This window comes from Podarcis bocagei, assembly GCF_964188305.1.
Source record: "Podarcis bocagei genome assembly, chromosome: 8".
Taxonomy (NCBI): Eukaryota; Metazoa; Chordata; class Lepidosauria; order Squamata; family Lacertidae; genus Podarcis; species Podarcis bocagei.
In genome coordinates, this window is record NC_138133.1 from 89051798 (window position 1) to 89071268 (window position 19471).

Consider the following 19471-nt stretch of genomic DNA (forward strand, 5'->3'; position numbering starts at 1 on the left):
ACCCCACCCATCTGACTGGGTTTCCCCAGCCACTCTGGGCGGCTTCCAACAAAGATTAAAAATTCATTAAAATCTCACACATTAAAACTTCCCTGAACAAGGCTGCCTTCAGATGTCTTCTAAATGTCAGGTAGTTGTTTATCTCTTTGACACCTGGTGGGAGGGCGTTCCACAGGGCGGGTGCCACTATCGAGAAGGCCCTCTGCCTGATTCCCTGTAACCTCACTTCTTGCAGTGAGGGAAATGCCAGAGGACACTCAGCGCCGGACCTCAGTGTCCAGGCAGAACGATGGGAGTGGAGATGCTCCTTCAGGTACACTGGGCCAAGGCCGTTTAGGTTTTCTGAGAACTCTGTTGAAAGATTTGGGATTTGGGAAGTGTGAAAGGTGGTGGAGATCTCAACCCCAATCTGCACATCAGCCAAATAAAGTGCCAAGAACAGGTCCCTCAATTTTGGCAAGAGCAAGGAGAGTCAGGAAATGATATAAAAAGGCAGGGGAGCATTCCCTACGGTCTGTTATTATTGAATCAAATTATAGACAGCCTAACATAAAGATAGCTCTAATCGGCTTACAAAATAAATTTAAACACAAAGCTGAAAGGCAAATAAAATTAAACAAATACTCTCTACACAGTGTGTGGTTACACTGTGGAACTCGCTTCCGCAGGAGGCAAAAATGGCTCCAAGGATAGATGTTTTTAGATGAGGGTTAGGCAAATTCATGGAGGATAACAAAAAAAGGGAGGATAAAGGAATCATGGGCTACTAGTGATGATGGCTTTGCTCTGCCTCCACTGCCACCCCAAACACACGCCATTGCTGATGAATACACTAGAGGCCTTATTCTTAACAGGGTTTCTTCACATTCCTGCAAAAGATTGGAAAATCTTTGAATCTCCCTGCTTATTAGCGATGTGCGGCGTTACGTCTGAGAGCACAACGCCCAAGCCGTTTACCAAGCACAAATTGCTTTGCTATCCCCACGGAGTTTGCTTCGTGGAGAGTAAGGACATAGTAATTGTTAATGAATAGCGCGGCATTAAGATAACTCTCTGGGTCCGTTTTATTTACTATAATTATGCGGAATGGCCTGTTAAGACCGACAAAAATGTGCAGGAAAGGGGCTTTTAAACTTCTCCAAGCAGGCTTCCAATGAGCGGGTGCATTTACATGCTCTGCAATCTGGAGTTATCAGATTGAGCACAGGATAGGAAAAAAGAAAAGATGAAACAAGATGTTGGTTAGAGCAAAAGGCTGTAAGAGCTTTCCAAGTCTATTTTTTAAAAAAAAGAAAGAAGAAAATCAGCTTATTATTGCTTTATTGATATTTATAGATCTGGTGGTATCAGTGTACAGTGGTACCTCTGGTTACATATGCTTCAGGTTACAGACTCCGCTAACCCAGAAATAGTACCTCGGGTTAAGAAATTTGCTTCAGGGTGAGAACAGAAATCGTGCTGCGGCAGCACGGCGGCAGCAGGAGGCCCCATTAGCTAAAGTGGTGCTTCAGGTTAAGGACAGTTTCAGGTTAAGAACAGACCTCCGGAACAAATTAAGTACTTAACCCGAGGTACCACTGTACAGAGGAACTTAGAAACAAAATTTCAGCGTGGAGGGGAATGGCAAAAGGTTGTTCTTCACACAGAATGGTGGCACTGGAAGGGACCCTGCGGGTCATCTAATCCAACCGCCCCTGCAGTGCAGGAATTTCAGCTAAACACAGGAATAGTGTATCTCTCTACAAGCACAAGGGATGTTCACACGTTGCATTAAACAAGTGTATTTTCAGGAGGACGTCTAAGGAAAATCAGAAGATGTGGGATTGTGGAGAATGGAATGGGAAGATCAGAGATGGGGGGAAACCAAAACTGCCATGATTCCACGGTCCTAACTCAGAAGTGGTGTTTGGCTTTTGCTGAAAGACAGAGAGAACCTCTGAAAATCCATCACAGCCTCTGTCTAAGCCAGTGGACACTGAAGTTACAGCAGCATGGAGCCTGCAAGCTTCTCTCTTCTCCCATTATAGCCCAGCACGTGTCCTAAGGGCCAGCCCTTGATGTTTCGCTCACGTCCCCAAAACAAGAGCCTCGCCAACTTCTTCTCGCTCAGGAGAGGGGAGCAAGCTGAGTCCTTTTGCAGCAGAAAGCACCATCTGCATCCAGGTCCCGGTATGCCGCTGGCTCGGGTGCCTGGCTCAGAGAAACATGACAGTGAGAGCCAAGTGTCAGTTCTCGTTACATTAAACACTGAGAGATGATAGGGGAATTGTTGAGCAAAGAATGACACCTGTCTGGTGTTCCTTTTCCCAGAGATGCTCCCCTGTCGGAGCCAGAATCACAGATGCTTCCCCTCAACTCTGCTGCCAAAGAACCCCCAAACCATTTAGGATTCCCAGAGATGATGCAGGAGACCCAGCTGATGTCCTGCCTGGGAATAAATGCACCCCCACCCGAGACATAGAAATCCTGTTTAGGTGGGAGATCTTAGGAGTGTGGGTCCTTCTGACAGAAGGGCAGGGATTGGTGAGCTAAAGCTTCCAAAAATATTGCCCCCTGCAAATAGAGACAGTTTATGCTGTTTATGCTGTTGTTTCAATGTGGTGGGACAGTGTTCTTGAAGCTACCAGCATGAGTTTGACTAAACTGCGGGAGGCAGTGGAAGACAGGAGGGCCTGGCGTGCTCTGGTCCATGGGGTGACGAAGAGTCGGACATGACTAAACGACTAAACAACAACAAAATGACTCTCAGCATCCTTAACAAACAGCGCTTACCAAGATCCTTTGGGGGAAGCCTAAAGTTTTCAAGTAAAACAGTCTGGGTAACAGCATACCCTCCAACATTTCTCTGATAAAAATCAGGATGTCCTATTCCATTATTATTATTATTATTATACCCCATCCATCTGACTGGGTTGCCCCTGCCACTCTAGGTGGCTTCCAACATACAGTGGTACCTCGGGTTAAGAACTTTATTCATTCTGGAGGTCCGTTCTTAACCTGAAACTGTACTTAACCTGAAGCACCACTTTAGCTAATGGGGCCTCCCTCTGCCGCACGATTTCTGTTCTCATCCTGAAGGAAAGTTCTTAACCCGAGGTACTATTTCTGGGTTAGCAGAGTCTGTAACCTAAAGTGTCTGTAACCCGAAGCATCTGTAACCTGAGGTACCTCTGTATATAAAAACATAATGAAACATTAAAGGTTTACAAAACTTCCCTATACAGTGATACCTCTGGATATGAACAGGATCCGTTCCAGAGCCCCGTTTGCATTCAGAAGCGAATGCAACCTGCGTCTGCGCGTGCGCGGGTCGCAATTTGCCGCTTCCGTGCATGTGCGTGATGTCATTTTGACCATCTGCGCATGCACGGAGCGCAACCCGAAAACACTCAACCTGAAGCAATTTCAACCCGAGGTATGACTGTATCTTCAGATGTCTTCTAAAGGTTGTATAGATACTTTTCTCTTTGGCTCAAGGGTCGCATAACTCCATAGCCGCCAATATTTCTCCAGTGAAAATAGGGGCATCCTGAGGAAAAGCGGGACATTCTGGGATCAAATCAGAAACTGTTAATTTGGGACTGTCCCTGGAAAATAGGGACACCTGGAGGGTCTCTAACTGCTTTGAGACCTTTATCGGCCACTTTTGCTGTTGTGGCTGCAGTTTGCATCTTTTAAAAGTCACAACTTCCCCCAAAGAAACATGGGAACTTTGATTCATTAAGGGTGTTGAGTATTTTTAGGAGACCCTGAGCAATCTACAGCTCCCATGATATTTCTTGAGGAGAGATGCAACTATTTAAATTATACAAATGTGTTTCAGATGTAGGGCATAGATGCAGCCTATATTAAGTTGTAACTTTCCCCCTCACCAGTAAGGAAGCATGAATCTTTTCCTTTCTCAAGGCCAAGAGATAGAAGGAGTAAGATTAAAACTTAGACCTATATTTCAGCACCCCACTTTCGCTTGTTTACCATCTCCAGATGGAGTCACTAATTGGGACAGGCAAATTAGTCTATTTCTGGTCCATGCCTCTTTCACTTGTTTTCACCCATAAGTCAGTTCTGTCTCTTCACTAGATTAATTAAATCTGTGATTTATTTATTTTAATGCAGAGCAAACATTTGCATTGTGATGTGAATTTAAACACCTATTTTTTCTATTAAAAAAGCATTTCCTCTCAACACACATTTCTAATTAGAGGAATGGACTAATCGGTTCATGTCAGTCCCTCTCTCCGTCTTCCCTAATTTTAAATCTTAAATTTATCTCACGATATTTCTGCATATGCTTCCTTGGGGGGGGGGGGAGGCAGCACTGTGGTGTGAATTTCTCTTTGCGTGTGTAGGTCCCCAGGCCACCCCTCAAATAACTTCACACATAACACGTAATTTTAGTTTTGGTTTTTGGGCACTATTTTGGCCACAACTTTATTAAAATACAAAATCAGTGAGTGGTTGTTTAGACATTGGTTATGACTATCTGTCCCCCCGCCTGGGACAGAACTGACATCCCGAGGTCCGATCGGTAGCCAGTAGAAGGGAAAGTCAAACTTGGGGGTCATTTGAGCTAAGCGTCGGACCCACGCCGCTCACCCCAGCAGCTCCCCGAAAGCTTGCCTGCCCGGTCCTATGACAAGGATTCCAGTAACAGGGATTGGGCGGCCCTGGTCCCATAACAGGGATTGGACGAAATCATGGCAAGCCCCAGGATTCCTTTAATGGAATTCCCTTCAGCGCAATAGGAGGGGCAGGCCTAGCCTGACCCCTCCACCACCAGCATATTATAACCAATGCCTAACCGCAACCTTACAAGTTGTGACGAATTGCTGAGTAGTAGGCAAAAACCAAATGGCACAGCCAATCACCAAATGGCAAAATTCCTACTAGGCCCCTGCTCCAAAGCAGACGACCCCATGACAGGCAAAGCAAGGTCAACCGGAAAAGAGGGCGGGCGGGCGGGTGATCTGATGCACTCTGCAAAGAGAAAGAGAAACCAGAGTGCACCAATATTTAAAGACTATGGTCCCACCCGCCCAATTTGCAACATACAATTTGCCCCAGCAACCCGGCTACCCAATCATGATGCCAGGCAACAACTATTAACCTGCCTGGCAACAAGAGGCCTGGCCTGGTGGCCCACACCGCAACACGTGCTCTCATTTATTGGAGAACACGCTTTATACGCTTTCATATGCAATTTTGCCCAACACACACCTTTTAAAAAGCATATCCCCCTAAAAAGATGCAGGGTTTTTTGGGTAATGTAATTTTCACTAATAATAATACAGCCAGTGTAACATAGTGATTAGAGTGTTGGATTAGGGCCTGGGAGGCCAGAGTTTTCATTCATTCATTCATTCATTCAATTTCTATACACTGGTACCTCGGGTTAAGTACTTAATTCCTTCCGGAGGTCCGTTCTTAACCTGAAGCACCATTTTAGCTAATGGGTCCTCCTGCTGCCACTGCGCTGCCCAGGTACCACTGTACTGCCCTTCATCTGAAGAACACAGGGCGGTTTACAACATAAAAACACAAAAGTACATACCATAATAACAAACAACCTCACTTAGCCTTGAAGCTGTATATGAAAGTTTTTATTATTTGATGTTTTATTGCGTTTGTGTGTTGTTGTTTTTTACATTTTGCTGGAAGCTACTCAGAGTGGCTGGGGCAACCCAGTTAGATGTGCGGCATATAAATAATAAAATTATCCCCTGCCTGCTTGCCAGCCTAGCCTACCTCGGAGGGGTGTTGTGGGAAATAAATGGGGAGGGGGGGGTGAACCGTGAAGCCCTGGGTAAAAAGGTGGGAGATGTAAAGGTAAAGGGACCCCTGACCATTAGGTCCAGTCGCGGACGACTCTGGGGTTGTGGCGCTCATCTAGCTTTATTGGCCGAGGGAGCTGGTGTACAGCTTCCGGGTCATGTGGCCAGCATGACTAAGCCACTTCTGGCGAACCAGAGCAGCACACGGAAACGCCATTTACCTTCCCGCTGGAGCGGTACCTATTTATCTACTTGCACTTTGAGGTGCTTTCAAACTGCTAGGTGGGCAGGAACTGGGACTGAGCAACGGGAGCTCACCCCGTCGCAGGGATTCGAACCGCCGGCCTTCTGATCGGCAAGTCCTAGGCTCTGTGGTTTAACCCACAGCGCCACCCGCGTCCCTAAGGTGGGAGATAAATGCAAATAAATAAATACATACATCTTTACGCAACTCCCCTCCTTTTTTTGCAAGATGTATTACAACATTTGGAGAGCGAGAACTTTGAAGGGTAGCCGTGATTCAGTCCACATTCTGTTTCAGGAAGTGCCAATTAATTCCGAAAGGGTAGCAGTGGCATGGCTGGCAAACATGGCTGGAGTCACTAAATGCCTAGAGGTACTTCAGATAAGCCCCTCTTCTTGCAGCAAAAGGGAAGAGACTTTTGCTTATCATTCTAGTGGAGCAAACTAAGAGCTTTGCTTAATGAGATGGGCTCTGAAATACGTCGCCTGGGGAGCCCAGGAGGATTTTTATCTTTCTGCGTGTTGTCAAGGACGATGGTGACTATTTTAATTAATCAGTACAATCCCATTAATGTACCGAAAGCTTTACAGGGAACAAAGGAAGGTCTGGTTGCTTTTAAAAGTATTTCCAGATGCGTATTTAAGTTTCTGTTTATTGCTATTTTCGTATCTGATTTTGATGACTTCCTTCTTTTTGCATTTGTTGCTGCAAAGCAGTTTGAGACACCTTAGTTGTGACTAATCATTTTTATGCTTATTTAATCAGCGTCATTTAAAGACAAGGAGAGAGAGTGGGAATATTTGTTCAGTTCAGCTACAGATACATTTCAGTTGCTGCCAACCTAGAAGTTCGAAAGCATGTCAAAGTGCAAGTAGATCAATAGGTACCGCTCTGGTGGGAAGGTAAACAGCGTTTCTATGCGCTGCTCTGGTTCACCAGAAGTGGCTTAGTCATGCTGGCCACATGACCCGGAAGCTGTACGCCGGCTCCCTCGGCCAGTAAAGCAAGATGAGCGCCACAACCCCAGAGTCGGTCACGACTGGACCTAATGGTCAAGGGTCCCTTTATCTTTACCTTTACATTTCAGTTAGGGTTGCCAACTGTCCCTGGAAAAGTGGGATTGTCCCGTTTATCAACAGATGTTTCCCCTGTCCCATTTGGATTTCGAACAGGACGTATTTTTCCCGTAATTTGAGCTTGGTCATCCCAAAATGGTGGTTGAGTTGCTGTTGGTGCACCTAATGAGGAGCCCAGCCCACAGCTCCTTCCTTCCCCCTCGCTGCTGCTGCCGGTCTAGTATGCTGTAGATCCACCATCACATGTCCCCCTCTGCCCCCCCCCAACCTGAACTCTCATCCTCCATGCTCAAATCTCTTCCAACACCAGATGGGGGTGAGGGTGGAGCTATGACTCAAGTCGGCCGTGAGAACCAGCCATCTACCCCCGGTTCCTGCCCATCTATGGGTTGGGCTGAGCTTGGTGAATCTTAAACCAGTGCAAGCCCTGGAAAGGAGACATTCTGGGGACAAGGTGGAGATGGAGAAAAGGGTGGTGTAATTCCAATGCCCCTTTAAAGGCTTGTTTATCCTCTGCCAGGCTTAGACCTGCTTAGCTTCCAGAAGCCCCACGGCTGATTGGAGTTTGGATCTGGTGTTAACTTTATGCTGACTTCAGTTATACTGGCTTGCTTTACGCCAGCTGACTATGTGTAGGATTGCTCCCTAGTAGTGCCTTTTATGAGCTTTGGCCGATAAGGCCGTACATAGAATAATAGAATCACGGGATTGTAGAGTTGGAAGGGACCCCTGGGGTCATGTCATCCAGCCCCCCTGTGATGCAGGAATCACAGCTGGACAGGAAAGTTCTTGACCACAGGGTCGCTGTTATGATGCTACTGTCCACTGATGACCACAAGATTCCATTACTGCAACATGCTCCTATGATCAAGGCACTTTCAAGCAAGTACCAATTCTCTAGACATTTTTGCATCTGTCTTCACTCATAGAGCCACTCAGGAAAGTGACAAGACCTGACACTTAGGCTAAATCTGTGCACAAATGATCTCTCAAAATCTTCCGCTCTACTTGTGGACCAAGAAAAACCACAAATGTTTCCCCCTATTTCTCTGTCAATGGTAGGCATTCTCCAAAAGTTTCTTGGCATAGCTGTCAACTTTTCCCTTTCTAAAGGGAAATTCCCTTATTCCGAATAGGATTCCTCACAAGAAAAGGGAAAAGTTGACAGCTATGTTTCTTGGGGAATGAGATTCGCAGTCATCAAAACTGGCAGTAGCATGAGCTTCTTTCTTTCTCCTTTCTTTCTTTCTTTCTTTCTTTCTTTCTTTCTTTCTCTCTCTCTCTCTCTCTCTCTCTCTCTCTCTCTCTCTCTCCCCTCCCTTTTTCTTTTCTTATTTTTTTTAATTTGTAAATTTAACACACACATAATGGAGAAAATAATGTATAAATAATACTAATAGTAACAATGGGGGAGAAACCAGCATTTCTCACTATCTAAATACAGTAGATGCATTCATAGAGCAGAAGAATATCATAGAATCATGGAACTGTTGAGTTGGAAGGGACCCCGTGGGTCATCTAGTCCAGTGTTTCCCAACCGGTGTTCCGCGGCACACTAGTGTGCCGCGAGACGTTGCCTGGTGTGCCGTGGGAGGGAGGCGGGCGAGTCGGGCGGCGAGAGGCGGGGCGGCGGCGGCGAGGAGAGGCCGCCCAGCGCGGGGCTCTCGCCGTCTGCCTGCCTGGCTGCCTGCGTGGCGCTGACGTCACGGGGCTGTAACGTGCCCCACATAGGCACACGCGGGGCGGCGAGCGAGCTCCCTCCCACATCCCATCGCCGCTCGCTTCGGCCGGCCTACTGGGCTGTCGCAGGCGGAAGGCCTGCGCATGCGCGAGGTTTTCGCGCCTTCGGATTCCCTTCACGCCTTCCTCCTCCCGGGTCCTTGAGAGCGCGGGAAGCGGCAGCGCGAGACCGGCGTTGAGCCTGGTAGGTATTGCGCTTGCCAAGGCAGTCATTTGGGAAATGAAAACTTGCAAAGCAAGCAACCAGTTCAATCTGAAGTACGTGTATGCTTAATATCCTGTATCTGAAACCTGTTCTGCCCCCTCCCCCACACTTGGTGCCATTTTCATCTACACATGCAGCAGAGTAAGTTGACCCAGAATAGTACCAATTCAGATGGCAGATGGGAGAATGACAGTGCTGAATGCTTTCCCATGTAGAACAGTCCCTGCAAATAAAAACCTAGCATATTTGGAAGAGGGATGCTAGCCTAACCATTACCTTCTATGCTGTTACTATTTTTTATTTTTTTTTTACATAAGTAAAAAGTGACCTTTCCCCATCTGGCATGATACAAGCCCATTCTTACAACTCAGAATTTTTTCGACTATTTCAGCTACATATGTAGAATATGCCTTCATTGATTCCTATTAAAGAGAGTTACTTTATATATAGTCAATATAGGCACAGAGTTAATTTTTTAAACATTTTCTAATGGTGGTGTGCCTCGAGATTTTTTTCATGAAACAAGTGTGCCTTTGCCCAAAAAAGGTTGGGAAACACTGATCTAGTCCAACCCCCTGCAGTGCAGGAATCTTAAAACCTGCAAGGAAGGAGAGTCCACCACCTCCTGCAGAAGACCATTACACTGTGAAACAGCTCTTACTATCAGAAAGTTCTTCCTGGTGTTTAGTTGGAACATCCTTTCTTGTAACTTGAAACCATTGGTTGGGTCCTACCCTCCAGAGCGGGAGAAAACTGTAGGATGTGAAACACAAGAGCCGTCAAGTACAACATACCTAGAGTGAACATGGGGAGGAATATTTGTCCAGCCAGCAGGTAAACTTCCTGTTTCCTTCTGGGCTGGGACAGACTTCCTCTGCATGTGACTAGAGGTGGGCGTGGCCTCACCTGTGCAGGTAACAACAAAAGCACAGGGCAGGGCAGCCATCTCTCTCTCTTTGACTACATGCATCGAAGAAGAAACATCTGCTTAGCCAAAGATGCTCTCTTGGCCTCCAGCCAAAAGAGGACAGAGGGACTGTCTCCTTATGAGACAGTTTCCAGGCGTATGTTACTTTTCTAAGCTAAGTCTGCCTTCTGGGATCTGACTGTGAACAGAATATGAGTAAACTCTTTTTATGCTTTTATAGAAGACTGCGTAGTGTCTTATCTTTTATGAGGGAGTAATAATAATAATAATAATAATAATAAATTTTATTTATATCCCGCCCTCCCCAGCCGAAGCCGGGCTCAGGGCGGCTAACAACACTAAAATAGTGCAACATTATAAAACATCATAAGAATTAATTAAAATCAAAATTGATGGCAACCATAAACTAAAGTATTGTAAAGATTGCCAAAGGAGGGAGTCAGGCTGTGCCCTAACCAAAGGCCTGGTGGAACAGCTCTGTCTTGCAGGCCCTGCGGAAAGATGTCAAGTCCTGCAGGGCCCTTGTCTCTTGTGACAGAGCGTTCCACCAGGTTGGAGCCGCAGCCGAAAAAGCCCTGGCTCTAGTTGAGGCCAGCCTAACCTCTCTGTGGCCTGGGACCTTCAAGATGTTTTTATTTGAGGACCGTAAGTTCCTCTGTGGGGCATACCAGGAGAGGCGGTCCCGTAGATACGAGGGTCCTAGGCCGTGTAGGGCTTTGAAGGTTAAAACCAGCACCTTAAACCTGATCCTGTACTCCACCGGGAGCCAGTGCAGCTGGTATAGCACCGGATGAATGTGATCCCGCAGCGAAGACCCCGTAAGGAGTCTCGCTGCGGCATTCTGCACCCGCTGGAGTTTCTGGGTCAGTCTCAAGGGCAGCCCCACGTAGAGCGAGTTACAATAATCCAGTCTGGAGGTGACCGTCGCGTGGATCACAGTGGCTAGGTCAGGGCGAGAGAGGTAAGGAGCCAACTGCTTAGCTTGGCGGAGATGAAAAAATGCCGCCTTTGTTATAGCTGCAATCTGCGCCTCCATGGAGAGGGAGGTATCGAAGATTACACCCAAACTCTTAACGGACGGTGCTGGCACTAATTGCACCCCCGCAAGAGATGGGAGTTGCCCCCTCAATCCCATATCGTCCCGTCCCAGCCAGAGGACCTCTGTCTTCGAAGGATTTAACTTCAACCGGCTCCCACGTAACCATCCAGCCACAGCTTCCAAGCATCTGATCAGTGTATCTGGGGCCGAGTCAGGATGGCCATCCATCAACAGATAGAGTTGGGTGTCATCAGCATACTGATGGCAGCCCAGCCCAAAACTCCGGACAAGCTGGGCGAGGGGGCGCATAAAGATGTTAAAAAGCATCGGGGAGAGAATCGCACCCTGAGGCACTCCACACACCAAGGAGTGGCGGGATGACAGTTCCCCCCCCAAGCGCCACCCTCTGTCCCCGACCAGAGAGAAACGAGCGCAGCCATTGAAGGACTGTGCCCTGGATCCCCACGTCGGCGAGGCGGTGGTCCAGAAGTTCGTGATCAACCATGTCGAAAGCTGCTGACAGATCTAGAAGAATCAGCAGCCCCGACCCGCCTCGATCCAGCTGTCTACGAAGATCATCTGTTAGGGCGACCAGAGCCGTCTCGGTCCCATGACCAGCGCGGAAGCCGGACTGGAATGGATCCAGAGCCGATGTAAGGGGAAAATACCAGAACAGTTATTATAGAGACTTTAGCGAGCCTGAGCAAACGCATCCGCTGCGAGTTTAAAAAGGGGGGTGTTACTCTGCTAAATTGTGAATTTGTTTACAGAAGTTGGAAAAGGATATAATCAAACAATATATCCTCTCTTGCATCCCTGAACATTCCCACAAAAACAAGCTTGCTGCATCTTCCATGTGAGTTCCCATCTTCCATGCACTGGTGGAGGGAGGGGGATGGAGAGAGCGTTGCAAAGGAAGAAAAGAACTGAGATCCGGGAGCAAATAAATAAAAAATGGCTTAGAATAGAGGGTGAGGAAAGCAAGCAGGGCAATGCAGAAGAAAAGGAAGGCGAGGGGAAAGATGGGGAGGGGAAAGCCGAACATCTTTCTCTGCTCCCAGGCAGGTTATTTAAGAGCAGAGACAGCTCTCAGCCCCCAGGCAGGAGCAGCAGCAGCAGCCATTACTTCCACCCTAGTTGGAAGCATTGATTGAAAGCCCCCACGCTTCTCTCCCCATTCTTAGAGCATCATATGAACTGGGGGAGGGAGACACAAAGAGGTGCCCCCCGCTCTCTTTCCCTGCTAGTGCACTTTGAAGTAACCTGGCAGTGCTAACGCACAGTGGTAAGAGAATGAGGTGGCGCATGAGCCCAGGATCTCATGTGCCAAGGAAGATGAGCTACTCCGTTGTAAACAGAGGTCATGTTTTGTTGCTATTGCTCCTCCTGGGCTTCGGAGAGGTCAAACAGTAGAATCTCCAAACTGATGCATTTATTGATTTTAAGTAGAAAGTACGAACTGCTTGATCTATTGGCTGTTGCTGGCTAACAGCTATGGTGGCAATCCTCTGCCACCATGCTTGAAGGCAGTAATGTCCCTGAATACCAGTTGCTGTGAAGTGGGGAGAATGGTGTTGTGCTCAGAACCTGCTTTACATAGGTTCCCTACTGGTAGGAGAAAATAACAGAGGCCAACCAGAGAATATTGAGAAGCAAATATCCCAGTTGAGAATATTGAGAAGCAAAGCAGCTATTAAGCCTGATCTTTAATCATCTGTTGTAACAGGGTGCTCCCCTCACACGCAGGAAAGAAGGAGGAACCAGAACCAAGGTGTGCCTGCCCTTATATAGACATGTTAAATTGCCCACCCTGGAGTTCAAGATCACCCCCCAGACACATCATACCTACATCACAGAAAGGGCGGTCAACAGCAGAAATCTGAGTGTGTTGTTATCTCCTGTTGTTGTTTATCTCCTGTCTGGCAGCTTACCTGTTAAATGCTTACTTGATTGGATACCCTGGGGAGCCTGGCCAGTCTTTTGTAATGATAAATACTTAGTTCCTGGGCCAGGTCACAGGCTCACACCCTATTCATATCTTAAATGTGCCCTTAAGACAGGATCTGTGAAGGAAAGGACAATGGGGAGGCTTTTCCATTTTCCTTTGACCTTGCAGAGAAAACATTTGGTCACTTTGGGAATCAAAAATGGTTTCAGGTCGGTCTTCCTTTGCTGATCTATGTACAGTGGTGCCCCGCAAGACGAATGCCTCGCAAGACAAAAAAACTCGCTAGACGAAAGGGTTTTGCAGTTTTTGAGCTGCTTCGCAAGACGAATTTCCCTATGGGCTTGCTTCGCAAGACGAAAACATCTTGCAAGTTGGTTTCCTTTTTCTTAACACCGTTAATACAGTTGCGACTTGACTTCGAGGAGCAACTCATAGAACGCGGTGTGGTAGCCTTTTTTGAGGTTTTGGGTGATTTTTGAAGCTTTTCCAAAACTTTTCCGACACCGTGCTTCGCAAGACGAAAAATTCGCTAGACGAAAAAACTCGCAGAACGAATTAATTTCGTCTTGCGAGGCACCACTGTACATGCTTGGTTGGTATATGTATGAACATTTATTAGACTTTAAAATTCTTATCACAGGAGCATCCAGGTGGCTACTGTGAGAATAGGATGCTGAGCTATGTGGGTCATTGGCCTAATCCAGGGGTCTCTTCTTATATTCTTGATCAAAACAACAGAGTCTGAGATGAGGGGGGAGAAGTGGTCTGTATGCATAGACCTTTTGAACCCTTGGATCCAGCGAGTGTTAAAATGCAGGCCAGCTTTCTCTGTTGAGGCGATAGGCTGGGTGATGAGCCATTAACAGGAACAAAGGAAAGTGGATCTGTGTGAGTTAACTAGCTGGAACTTAGACAAAGACGAAGAGTTGTAAGTTGGCTGTGAAAGGAACAAAAAGTAAAGCAGGAAACTGGAGAGCAGGTGTGCCAACTCCTAGGGGTGGAGGTGTATATGGCCCCCAATATCAGCTGGCAGGGGGCCAGGCCCCCTCAGTGTTTAGGGGGCAAGGTGTAACATTAACATGAGAGTGCTGGAGGTGAAATAGTTAAACAGGTTACCCAATTAAAACCCAGGGGGTGGAGTCAGAGGGACTATAAAACCAGCTCTGGGAGAAGCTCTGGGGGGTGTTCGGTATGAGTTCATTGAGGAGTTCGTCGGGAGTTGGGTAGTTGGTTGGAGTGGGAGTGAATTGGGCTAGAGTTGTGGGTAGGTTGAGCTAGTGTAACGAAATAGGCTGAGTTAGGAACAGTTAGGGGCTAGGCAGACAAGTAAATATCTGAGAGGTGGTTTAGTGAGTGAGAGCAGGTAGCAGAAGTTATAGGTCTGGATAGGCAACCCATGATTGTAATTGACCGATACCGTTTATGAAACCACACGCTTGTTAAACTGCAATAAATATGCAGAAGTTTATGTTCCAATTGAACCCTGACTGGACTCAGTATTGTACCAGGTAGGGCCTGGGTGGTGGCAGTGAGAAATAAAGTGGTGGCACAGGGATCGACGGTGAAACGTCCGGGGACCCTGTGTGATCGCCACACAAGGGAGGTTAGGCACAGTGCTGGCCATAGTGCAATACAGTGGCTGGTCCTCCTGAGCACGAGAGAGGAAGCCACACCATGCTGGGACCCATTCTCTGTCAATTTCATTTCATCCCCCCCCCCAAAAAAAAAGTGCACACCCATACACTCTCATCAGCCACAACCAGCATGAGCAATAGTCAGTTATGATGAGCTGGAGGGTCACAGGTTAGTTAACCCAGATTATTCCAGCCCCCGCTCTGATATGGCTGGAACTTTCCCCCCTTTCCAATTCCATATCAGAGTGGCAGTGCAAATTACTGGAACATGCGGAAATGGTGCAATTGACTAACAGACTAAGAGGTAATACAACACAATTATTTATTCAGGAATGGGATGTGTACAAGGGAGATCTACAGAATAATAACAGTGGTACAATGTCAACAGCAGCGTCTGAATGACCCTTGTCTAAACGAACTGTTAAGAAACAAGTAAAAAGGTACGAATTGTTGTAAGAAGGTATTAGAAAGTACAGAAAGAGTAAGGTAATAATGATAAGTACATTCATCACCAGAAATGTTATATGCATTGGGAAATGATAGGAAGTCTATTCTATGTTAGCAAAAAAGATAGGAAAAAAAGAGATTGTATAAATTTAATTTAAATCTGTTTTTTGTAAACATATTAAGATTTATGATTGTTTTCATCTTGGCACATTGTGTATGTTATCTATGTATTTCAATAAAGCATTTAAACTGGGGGGGGGGGAGAGAGAAAACCACAGATTGCTCCAGCCCCCTTCGAGTTTTGTGAAGGCCAGAGCATTCCCTCCGTCTCACAGCTTTTCCACATGCCATGAATCTGCACCACAATCACGTCACCCCTCAGTCTCCTAAGCTTAAGTCTTAAGAGTTTAGCTCCTTAAGTCTCATATCATAAGCCTTGTTTAAGCTGGTTGTTTAAGCTGGTCAGGGAGGCACAGCTGTGAGCGAGTTTGCTTTGTTATACCCACGGAATGTATTTTTCTCTTCTTCTTCTTTTTCTGGCCGTGAGAAGAGCGAAAGGTTGCACTGCTCAGTTGGAAATCTTCCTGGAAACCCAGTACACATTTTTTTGAATGTGTCTTCCATTTGAGGTTCTGATAAAAAGTTTGAAAAAGACTTGAACATGCCAGTCACTTCCCCTCTTCCTTTGGGTCCACTCCAGCCTCTGATGGAGAACATGAGGCAGATGTTGCTGCCTTTTCTCACTCTAGCCATGGCTTGGGTGCTTGGAGGCAGGAGGCAGATGCAGCAAAGAGGATGAGAAGCGCCGTCCCTGCAGGGAAGCCAGTGCGGTCTAGTGGCTAGTGCTGGACTAGGACCTGAGAGACTAGGGTTCAAATCCCTACTTGGCCATGAAGCTCACTGGGTGACCTTGGGCCAGGTCTGCCTCTCTGCCTAACCTCTCTCACAGGGTTATTGTTGTGGGGATTAAATGAGGAGGAGCGAGAACCTCTGTTGCTCACCTCGAGCTCCTTGGAGAAAAAATATTGGGTATAAATGCGACAAAATAAATAAATGGGCCTTGGCAGGTGCTCAGTAATGCCTAGCTTTGCTTCTGCTCCCTGTTTGACGTTTTTAAGCAAGGCTGGTTGTCCACCTTTCAGTTGACTTCCTGCATTGGCAGGTGAATTTGACTCATAGACTTTTGAGGTCCTTCCACGTCTGTGATTCCATGATTTCCACACGCATCGTTTATGCAGTTATTGCTCGGTGACTTGCAGCTGAATAGGTGAATAGACTCCACTAACGGAGTCACATCGGATGTTAAAGCTCTGTCACATCCATGATGGCTGCTGCATGCATAGAAATCATCCTGACATTGTGTAGCCCATTACAAACGTGTTGATTTTTCCCCTTGGTTGAGTTGGAGTTCTTCTGTGAACGAGAATGATGCAGTTATCTAAAAGGTCTCTCTCTGGCCACTTCAACTCTTCTCAAAAGAATGATCGGTGAATTTCTGAATAAAGAATTCTAGGAGTGTGTGGAGCCTATCATTTTATGTCTATGGGATTTCCAGCTTTCCTATCACCCATATGTTTGTAGAATCTCCAAGGAGTATGTAGAATATCCTTTCTTCTAGAAACCCTTGGTAAGCAATGAACTCCTCAAAGCAGACCTACCACTGATTTCATTTGGTTGTGTGATTGTTTTTCAACTAGGTTTGCCCGTGAGTTTCTGCATCCAGCTACTACCCCTTCTGACTAACTTTGTGCATGCTGACCACAAAATAGCTTTTCCCCCTCCCTGAAAGAAGGTAAATCAGACAGAATCAGACAGAAGGAGAGTTTGGGATTAATGTCTGCAGAATCAGAATTACAATATCCAGGTCAGAAATCACGCGTGTTGAATTATTATTACCACATCAGCACCAGGAAATATCTTGCAGAATGTAGGTCACCTGCTCTTTCAAGTATACTCATGGTTTTTATTTCCTCTCTTTCAGAACACAGAAAAGGTGCTCGTCCCTTCGGTCACGCTAATCGTAGGCTGTGGAGTGTCTTCCTTGACTCTCTTGCTTTTGATAATCATCTACATCTCAGTCTGGAGGTAAAGGTTTTACTCTCCTCCATTCATAAATATGTATTCTCATTTGCATATTTGTATCTCTGTCTGAAACCATAAATCTATAGTTACATTTCATCATTCCTAGCGATGTCTACAGCACACTCTAATGCTCTGCAGTAATTCATTTATGCATTCTCTTAAATACTGGGAGAGATAAGAAGGCATTTGGAAGTCATGAGGTCTACTGTGCATCGCGAGACAATTGTCGGTGTGTTTGTAACCTCCCTGAGAAATTTCCCTAGCCTTAACTAGAGTGCCAATTTATACTCCACCAAAAAGGGGAGTAAAAAAACAACACCCATACAGATATTCATATTCTTTTATTTATTTATTCATCTCTAATGATCAGTGGATCAAGGTCCGTACAGTTAAAGCTATGGTTTTCCCAAGAGTGATGTATGGAAGTGAGAGCTGGACCTTGACAGATTAGAGAACTGGGCAAAAACAAACAAGATGAATTTTAACAGGGAGAAATGTAAAGTATTGCACTTGGGCAAAAAAAATGAGAGGCACAAATACAAGATGGGGGACACCTGGCTTGAGAGCAGTACATGTGAAAAGGATCTAGGAGTCTTGGTTGACCACAAACTTGACATGAGCCAACAGTGTGACGCGGCAGCTAAAAAAGCCAATGCAATTCTGGGCTGCATCAATAGGAGTATAGCATCTAGATCAAGGGAAGTAATAGTGCCACTGTATTCTGCTCTGGTCAGACCTCACCTGGAGTACTGTGTCCAGTTCTGGGCACCACAGTTCAAGAAGGACACTGACAAACTGGAACGTGTCCAGAGGAGGGCAACCAAAATGGTCCAAGGCCTGGAAACGATGCCTTATGAGGAACGGCTAAGGGAGCTGGGCATGTTTAGCCTGGAGAAGAGGAGGTTAAGGGGTGATATGATAGCCATGTTCAAATATATAAAAGGATGCCATATAGAGGAGGGAGAAAGGTTGTTTTCTGCTGCTCCAGAGAAGCGGACACGGAGCAATGGATCCAAACTACAAGAAAGAAGATTCCACCTAAACATTAGGAAGAACTTCCTGACAGTAAGAGCTGTTCGACAGTGGAATTTGCTGCCAAGGAGTGTGGTGGAGGTCTTTAAGCAGAGGCTTGACAACCATATGTCAGGAGTACTCTGATGGTGTTTCCTGCTTGGCAGGGGGTTGGACTCGATGGCCCTTGTGGTCTCTTCCAACTCTAGGATTCTATGATTCTATGATTCTATAAAGAAGGCTGATCGCCGAAGAATTGGTGCTTTTGAATTATGGTGCTGAAGGAGACTCTTGAGAGTCCCATGGACTGCAAGAAGATCAAACCTCTCCATTCTGAAGGAAATCAGCCCTGAGTGCTCACTGGAAGGACAAATCCTGAAGCTGAGGCTCCAAGACTTTGGCCACCTCATGAGAAGAGAAGACTCCCTGGAAAAAACCCTGATGTTGGGAAAGATGGAGGGCTCAAGGAGAAGGGGACAACAGAGAATAAGATGGTTGGACAGTGTTCTTGAAGCTACCAGCATGAGTTTGACAGTGGAAGTGGAAGACAGGAGTGCCTGGTGTAGTCTGGTCCATGGGGTCACGAAGAATCGGACACGACTAAATGACTAAACAACAATGATCAGCTAATTGTCTAGGTTTGAATGACTGGATTGTCCAAGACTGCAAAACCAGTTGTGCAGTGTGTTGCCTAGGGCTCTACCTCGGTTGTAGAGCAGGTGTGTGTAGCTTTGGATACCCTATGAACTCCCAGCACCGAATGGATCAGGCCCATGGTTGGCAATAAAGCTTTAATACTGATCGTGTTCTGAATAAAGCTAAAGTAGGAGTGAGGGAAGAGGAACACGGGTGGCGCTGTGGGTTAAACCACAGAGCCTAGGACTTGCAGATCAGAAGGTTGGCAGTTCGAATCCCCGCAACAGGGTGAGCTCCCGTTGCTCGGTCCCAGCTCCTGCCAACCTAGCAGTTCAAAAGCATCATTGCCATTGGGAAGAGGCATAGCTCAGTGGTAGAGCATCTGCTTTGCGCATCAAAGGTCCAAGGTTCTATCGCTGGCATTTCCAGGGCATGTCCACTGCCAAGCAGCGTAGACATTACCGAGCCACGTGGACCAAGGACAGCTTATTATTCCATGAAGCAAACAGAAGAGGAACACAGTGAACCAGGAGTGGGGCTTTTTTTCACCCCTTCTTCAGTTCCGCAGCCAATATTTCCGAGGGCTTCCAGCTCAGAGCAGCACGCATCTGTCACTGCCCTGGATCCTAGTTGCAACTGGCCGCTGGCTGGCTGAGCTACAATCTCACATTTTAATAATCCGAGGTTTTGCAGCCTTTGCCACTTTGCAG

The 19471-nt window shown here is 46.6% G+C and overlaps 1 protein-coding gene across 9 annotated transcripts in view; it reads left to right on the forward strand.

Moving 5' to 3' along the window:
* The window catches only part of ADGRB1 (adhesion G protein-coupled receptor B1), a 385256-nt gene that overhangs the window by 292958 nt on the left and 72827 nt on the right, over positions 1-19471 (forward strand). For all 9 annotated transcript variants that reach the window (XM_081204321.1, XM_081204325.1, XM_081204320.1 and 6 more), the window contains exon 19: positions 17014-17117. In XM_081204321.1, coding sequence (XP_081060447.1) covers positions 17014-17117 — 104 coding nt within the window. The remainder of the gene's footprint in view (positions 1-17013; positions 17118-19471) is intronic.